The 8,287-nt window shown below is 30.5% G+C and overlaps 4 protein-coding genes across 10 annotated transcripts in view; 1 reads left to right on the forward strand and 3 right to left on the reverse strand.

The window, feature by feature from the left end:
- Positions 1–8,287, reverse strand: part of LOC119676320 (forkhead box protein O-like) — a 297,012-nt gene that overhangs the window by 207,687 nt on the left and 81,038 nt on the right. The gene's annotated exons all lie outside the window — the stretch shown is intronic.
- Positions 1–8,287, forward strand: part of LOC119679750 (exonuclease 1-like) — a 73,189-nt gene that overhangs the window by 55,096 nt on the left and 9,806 nt on the right. The gene's annotated exons all lie outside the window — the stretch shown is intronic.
- LOC119679752 (protein phosphatase 1 regulatory subunit 12A-like) overlaps positions 1–8,287 on the reverse strand; it is a 63,582-nt gene that overhangs the window by 50,888 nt on the left and 4,407 nt on the right. The gene's annotated exons all lie outside the window — the stretch shown is intronic.
- On the reverse strand, positions 1,347–7,680 carry LOC119679753 (protein ref(2)P-like). Its single transcript, XM_038092283.1, has 4 exons — positions 7,492–7,680; positions 2,879–3,720; positions 1,791–2,814; positions 1,347–1,584 (listed from the first exon to the last, which is right to left on the reverse strand). Exons 1-4 carry the CDS (start codon positions 7,658–7,660, stop codon positions 1,436–1,438), a joined length of 2,184 nt encoding a protein of 727 aa, XP_037948211.1. The 5' UTR covers positions 7,661–7,680; the 3' UTR covers positions 1,347–1,435.

Here is an 8,287-nt window from a genome sequence, read left to right on the forward strand (position 1 = left end):
TCAAAGTATGGGACCAGTACAATGGAACAGGTTTGATAGTTATATTGATATTTGTAGATAAATTTGCATGAGGACAATTTAAAACCTCAGCCAATCTCATTTGGATTTTTGAAAATGCTGGGCAATAACACAAAATACTCTGTATTGCCTACATACCCTTGCAATAATACACACAGTGTTCATGTAATGTCCACCTGTGTTTTCAATATGATCAATACTTCTCTGAGGTCTTTTAATTACAGGAATAAGGTCACCTTACAATATCAAGTTACTTTTTAAAGTTTTTCGTCTTTTTGCAAATTTCCACTGCGGACCATCTTTTTCTATCATTGAACACATCGAAAGAATTCTTCAAAGCTAAGGCTAAAAATTGGTTCTGTGGCTATCGATGTTCTACCAGTCTTCATTGGTCATGCTGTTAACTACCATACTAATACGATATAAATAATAATATCAGCTACCATACTCCATGGTATCATTCAATCATCTATATGGTATCATACAATCGAGCTTGTGTTGTGTGCCAGTTCATTCCATTACCATTGTACTTTTAATTACTTTTCCGTTCTAGCCAAGGGTAATATTAGTGAGTTAAAAAATCCACAATTTGATCAAATGAAAACAAGTTTAAAATAGTGGATTTCACAAAGCCGCTACTCGTAAACTCGCCAGTTTAGTTTCCTTTTACTTATTTAAGGGGAGAATCGCATCTGCTCGAGATGCCGTACGGTATCTCATCCGTGGTATATCAACGGTTGATTATTTGTGCTTAGGTCAGCTTTTTGCCACTCCAACCTAGCAGATTTCAATAGAGAAGGGCAGTTGAACTGGTTTCAGTTATTTTTTTGTATATAGTATATTAAAAAAGACTAACAAGTGAATAAAATTAAACAATTTTTTTAATTAATATAATTTTAATTAATTTATTTAATGATATATATATAAACATTTCTTAAGGTGGACATAAGAGTTAATTCCGTTAATTTGAGTTACATGCTCGTTATATATAAGGTATATATATATCAAGTAATAAGAATATACGATTATAATATAGATTTATATATATGTGTTTTCGCAATAAAAATGAAATTTCTAACACGAGATTAAATCAAACATGCAAATATTAATAGAGTTATATAGAGATATTTGCGCCCATAATTATATACTTTTATTAATTAAAAAGTGATGTTTAACATTTTTAATATAATTAATTATATACGGAATAATAAAGCAAAAAATCTTACATATAAAAATAAAGGAAAATAAGAAACAAAAGCAAAAATTTGTGAAACAAAAAATCAGTACACCAATATTTTACATATTCCTTATATAAACATGTATGTTTTTTTGGTTATTTGTATATTATAATAATATTACTTAAAATCTAAAATGAAATTTAATTTGTTTTTAAAATTTCGTAAATCGATCACTGCACTTAATTATTGCCGGTTTGTGCAACACTCATAAAATCTAAAGCTTCTGGTATGTTACCATTTACAGATTCGAGCAGCTGTGTCAACCAAGCACCCTCATTGCTGAATCCCATAGCCATCATAGCAAGCACAGAGGCATTGATGCGTTTGTCTAAAAAAGATAAAAATCAATTAATATCAAGTTATAAACTTTCTAAAAAAAATTAATTATTAATAATGTATTTCATAAAAGGAATTTAGATTTTAAACTTATCTCTTTATATATATAAATACGATCTATTCGTAATTACTAATCAAATGTGTTTCTACAATATTATACTTAATCTAAGAATACATTCAAAAAATATTAAAACAAACCTGGATGATAAACTGGGACAGCACGTGTTTCAGGCGGAGTAAGTGGATCTGAAGTTGTTGGTGTATTGCTAGTAACAACTGGTGCTGTAGGAGCAGTTGGAGTTGTATCTGCCATTGCAATCGGTTGAGAAACATTGGTTTGCATCGGCTCTGTTGTTGTACCAGCTTCATTTGTTTGATTTGCAGTGGTATTACCTGCTTCGCTTGTAGTAGCTTTTGGTGTTTGAGTACCAACAGTTTTGGCTTCATTATTTTCATCAATTACCATTTGAGACCTGAGATTTTCTTCAAGTAATTGTTCTTGCCTTACATGTTCTTTCAATGCATTACTAAGTTGTTCATAATTAATTTCAATTGCCGCATCAACGCTAGCAGTAGCACTGTTTGTATTTGTGGATTCATTAGATACAGAAGAAACATCTTCAAAACTTGTACCAGCTGAATTTTGCTCAACTTGTTTATCTACTAATTGCCAATCCATTTCCTCAGTTTGCGAAACACGACGATCTTCAGAATTCTTTAAAATTTCACGCTTATCATCGGTCATTAATTCTGTAGCTCCGTTTGCAGCTGCAGATGTTGTTGGAGCTGAGGCTGAAGTGGCAGCTGCAGATGTTGTTGGAGCTGAGGCTGAAGTGGCAGCTGTAGATGCCGTTGCAGCTGCAGCTGAAGTGGTAGCTTCGACAAAAGTTGTATTTTGATTTTGTTGCTGATTTCCAGTAGTTGAAGTTGGAGTTGAACCACCAGTTGAGTTTGAGTTCATGTTTGAGTTGAAACCCATGTCTCCATTTGATCCTGCAAAGTTACTAACATCTGTAGGGTCCAACATTTTAGCAAACATCGTATTGAAATTATTTAAAATTTGTATGCCAGCTTTCATATAAGCTGGATTAACGAAGTTTGCTAAACCTGGAGGAAGAACAGGGACGGCTTCTTCCGTATTGTTGCCATTAGCATTACCAGCATCAGTTTCCATATTACCAGGTGTTGATGGTGGTGTTTTTGATGAGTCATCATTAGTAGTCTATAATAGATTAAAAATGTCTTATTCTATTTGAAAAACAAATAAAAATTTAAATTTAACTTACTTCTTTTTTCTTATTGTCATTATTTGATGAAGCAGCATTTTTAGCAGCTTCCTTCTGTATATTATACATAACGTTAGCTGCTGCTTCTCTAGCTTTAGCAGCTGCTGCATTTGCAGCTTCAGCAGCCAAAGCTACGCTTTCTTCAATTAATTCTTCTGGTGTTTCGAAGCCAGATTCATAAGCTTGCTGAGAAGCGTTTGCCGTTTCAGCATTTGAAGATGCATTATTATTAGTTCGAGCTCCACCAGCACCACCCTCAGCTAAATCATGCATTATATCATATAAATTATTAAAGAATCCATGGCGCATACGGCGGTGATATCTATGCCCACGATGATGGTGATGGCGATCTCTAGGAGTTTCTGTATTTTCATTACTACCAGCAGGAGTATCCACTATTGGCACACCAAAGTCGTAATTGCAATTCTTGTTTCGCTTAGTACGACAGAAGCCACGATAATCAATAAATGCGCGAGAAGCAACATTCGGCAAACGAAGCATAATATGTTCTTTATGCGCTTGCTTTTGTTCACAAATCTGACACAAATCATAATCAGGACAGATCAAACATTTGTACCGAAAACCAGTAATTGGAGTAGCCGAACAATTGTCACAAGTAACATATTCATGTACTTCATTGCTGAGTTTTGGTTCGTGTGTAGAGTCGTTCTTAGGGGTCGATGGCGTAGCATTGTTATTAGGCACTTTTTCCGCAGTTACTTCACCATCAGTTTCCGTGTTTGATGAGAGTGAAACGAATAAATGCGGTTTCTTTACACATTTCTTAAGGAAAATATTATAATCAAATACATCAAATAGTTCAATTGGATCGCTATCAGTGTCTGGAATAGGAAAACAAACATTTTGATAAATATTAGTTAATAAAAATTTAATAGAACATCTATTTAATATAGTTTTTCAATATTTAATAATTGTGGTTGATACACATCTGAAATATTATTTATCACAGCACTGAGATAATATATATTTTCTTACTATTAACCTATAAAGATGTGGGTAGACATTGTTGTAGATAAAGGAGCAGAGGAGGGTAAACTTTGACGACGGTCTTTAACAATATTGTACTTTTAAGATTTTATACAGTTTTCTGCATGTGTTCTCAGGTAATAAGCCGACACATTAATGTATCCAACACTATTCCACTTAAGTCTGGTATAGCCAAACTACACAACAACTACCGATGTGATTTCTAAGTGCAGTTTGACACAACATTAGTACATTTAGATTAGTAGAAACGAGTCCATAAATTGTCAAGCTCTCATGTCTATTCTAACTAAAATCGTTTAAAACTAAAAAATCTAAGAGGTTATTATATCTATAAAAACTATATTCTAAGAAATAGTTTTCAAGTATGTAGACTTTATTTTTACTGTATCAACTGTTATGCTACAACACTTAGTCCAAGATTATTTATTTAACAGTTAAGCTAGGTTTGGATGAAGTGGCCCCAGCCGACTTAACCTGATATAGTGACCTGTTATAGTAGCGTTTATACATGCCCAGACTAAAGGTCAGCGTACGAGCAACGCAGAAAGCACGACTCTCCTATTAGGTAAAGATGACCTAAACTGACAATTACATAAACTTGGCTAAGTCCCTGATTTTGCAGGATGACAAAATCAGGTTATGTCGGTAAGAAAAGGGACCTCGAAGAATTTAAATCTTTTTCTAGCCAAAGATAGACACTAACACATGAGGTGGAACACAGTTTCCTACACATCCGCAGAACTACAACTTCGGCAAAAGTTATTATAGAGAGTAGACTCAATTTCATAGCATGTCTTCCTATAACACAGTGACCCGTCAGCTCTGAAACCATAGTTATGATCAGCTTTATTATTTGAGTTACTAACATTATGTTTATGTCCGGAAACTCTAAGATAGAGCAATGAATATTAAACTCTGTTAAGATATCTCTCACTGATAATAGGACGTAAGTCTTTAATCTTGTATTCTTAATGATCATGGTTTTGATGTAATTACTCCTGAACGATAACATATGAAATTATAGAATTGTGATTAAATCGAATTGCTAGTATTTCTTTTTTAGAGTGCCCTTCATTTCTTCAACACTGACAATCTATATTACCACTTTTTTATTTAATTTATTACAGAATGGATAACGTCAATTTTCTCCTCCATTTTAAGCGATGCTAAAAAATTGTCTTTAGGAGAAATATATTTTTAATGTATGATAGTCCATCCAGATTAGTTAGTAACAGTAATTCTAATTGAACTATTAAGTTGCAAAACTGTTGTTTTAAAGGTGAAAAAACATTGCCATAGGTTAACCAATGACAGTTTAAATGCATCTCTTAATTGAGACCAAAGTTATGGATCCTTTATGGACAAAAGTTATAGATTACAAAAACAATAACATTTTAAATTGTTTATTGCTTGTTTATAAAAAATAGTTCAATTATTTTTAGTAATTTTTAATAATATTTTCTTATATAAATGGGTTTAACAATTTTTTAAAAAATTTCAAAATAACTAAAAACCAAATTTTTATTTCATACTTTATACATTTAGTATCTAACAAAATAGGTATGAAATACTACGATTAGCTTAAAATTCTGTATGCAAAAATTTATTGCAAGACAAAGAAAACCATTCTGAGGTGGAGTGGGGTTATCAGGTTTATTTAGTATTCAATAAATTAACACTAACAAGTTCTTTTAAAGCAATGACTTTCAATTCTTCTATATGAAAAAGAAGAACTATATTTATTTCCGATTCATTTTCAGTATATAAAAAGGGATAGCGATAGAATGATATATGAAAAACTATACTACTGTCTCGAAAGCCGCAAATATAATATGTAAACTACTTCATTTATTTTTTACTAAAAAAAGAAATGTCTAAAGATCAGAAGTTAAAAATAAAATAAACAAAAATAAACTAAAAAATAATTATTTATATGTCTTTTCTATTATCTTCGTTCGCAAGTACACATCAGCTGCTTCTGAGTTATGTATCTCTTGCGCCTTAAATCTGTTCTTGGACTATTCTATTCTATATTTCTATTCTATTCTATATTTGTAAATATTAAACCATTAAAGTATACAAAACAATTTATATGACTCATTCTAAATTAGTAGATTTGTTATGAAATTCTGATAAAAATAGGTGATATGATAAAGTGGTCTGTTTTGTAAATATTTATTATTTTTTATTTTTGTGCATTGTAAATTTTCTGTCAGTTTATTATTAAAGTCCATATTGATTAGTTAAGGTTTAACTATATTTTTGGGATTCACTTTAGACATACAAATAGTTATATATGTATAGTTATATTTATCTGATAGACTTATCATTTGTGTACTATATATTAAACCTTTCATTTATCATAAGTTATGAATAATAGAGATACAGGGTGAATAATACAGTTTATTGCTTACTTAGTTTATAGATTTTTATCAATAAAAATATAGTTTTTATGGAACCCTTTTATTCGAGCGTATTATATACTTAATCATCGAATTATTTAACGACCAATGGCTAATTCCAGTCTATGTTTTCGGGTGACTCGTCTTTTCAGTCGACAAGGTAATTATAATACTATGCTGAAGTATATAGAGAGTATATTATACTATATTGCTATTAGAGTTATCAGAGTATACTACAGAACTATACTCGTATTTATATAATAATACACTATACAAAAGCCAGTTCAAGACAACACAGTTTTTTGTATGTTAATAAATTTTTTGTGAAGGAGTTGAAGATTTTTTCTTTATAACAGAAAGTGTAGTTGATCACTTTCTTTAGTAATTAAAGGTTGCCATAATACGATAAAGGAACGATAAAGGATAAAGGTGTAAAGAGGGGTTTTGAAAATACCTCGAGTTAAAAAAGAGTAAAAGTGCTTAAGTGCTTTAAAAGTGCTTAAAGTGCACTGACTTAAATAGTTTTAACATGAAACGGAAAAGTATTTCATTCTTATAACTATTACTTTTGTTAAGAAGTATAATTAGTTTCATTAGCTTTGTTACTCTAGTATGCAGGAGTCATCTCTTAAAAAAAAAGGTATCTGATACATTCATATAAATGTCAACAAGATTATTATGAAAAAAAGGGAGCAATTCGTCATCAAAGACGACTTAAGAGTTTAACTAACGATCAATTATTTGAATTAAATTATGAACTTTAGCTTTATGTATATTATATAAATATGTTCTATATCTAGGACTGCAAGGATGGCTTCTTTAGAAAAAAAACAACTTTCGATTACACTATCATCACCTTCGTCATGAGAGATCACTTCAAGAGTTCAAATCATATTTAAAGACCAATGTAACTGAGTTTATGTTGGTCACTAGATGTAGCCCTTGTGTTCTCAACCTTTTTTTCAATTGTAATTATTGTTATTGCTGCCCCTTGTAAATGTGTTAAGTAACAAATAAATTGCAAATGTATTAGCATTAATGATGAAATCACAAAACTACTGCTACAAAACACTAAACACAACCGGAAAGTAGCACTTAATGTATTAAAAGAAAAATACGCACAATATTGATATCACTTTTTTCCTTTGTAAAACACAAAACATTGTAATTGTTTTATTTGATAATTATTTTTCACAAACTCACCTTCCCAGTAAAAAGTGAAATCAGTTTTTGGGATATTGCGATCCAATATCGAGCATATTCGGTGCTCCACTGCTTGTCTTAAGGGGATGAAATTTTCGTAACGTTTTAAGTAAGTAGAAAAAACTTTTTTTCCATTGCGGAAGGTAATTTTAATGTATTCGTCATCCATTTTGTTAATATTACTTTTTATTATTTATAAATTGAAGTTTCAATATATGAAATTTATTACTTTACTTTAATGTAGTAAATTAATTTGTTATTACTTCAAAGTAGTAAATATAATTTATTTTTTTAGCGCAGTAAATATATTATTTATTTTTTAATAAAATATCGATTATCCTTTTAAATTTAATACACTTTAAAACTTTTTTTTCAATTTATATTACGGTTCTAATTTTATTGCTTTTATACTTTATCGACCAACGATTGTACGAAAATGTTAATCAACTAGTTGAGTTTGTTCCTTTTATACTACGCAATTTCATAAAAGATTCGTTAGGTACGTGTGAGTTTTCATCAATTATGTGTAATATGCTCCAGAATTTTCCCGAAGTTTTTAATTTGCATTTGTATTCTTGATTCTCAAATTTCTGCCGATTCACTATTCATTAGTTGACAGGTAAACTGTTATTAATATTTTTCTAAAATTTGCACCCTCACTGTAACCCAAAACTTAGTTTAGTTGTGAAATAATCGCGAAAAGAAGGAACACACAAAAACAATAACAAAAAGAGCAATCGAAAGTGATAAGAAAGAAGAACGAAAAAAACATGCAATGCTGCCACTTAAAAATGTA

The sequence above is a fragment of the Teleopsis dalmanni genome, chromosome 2 (genome assembly GCF_002237135.1).
Source record: "Teleopsis dalmanni isolate 2A chromosome 2, ASM223713v2, whole genome shotgun sequence".
Lineage (NCBI taxonomy): Eukaryota > Metazoa > Arthropoda > Insecta > Diptera > Diopsidae > Teleopsis > Teleopsis dalmanni.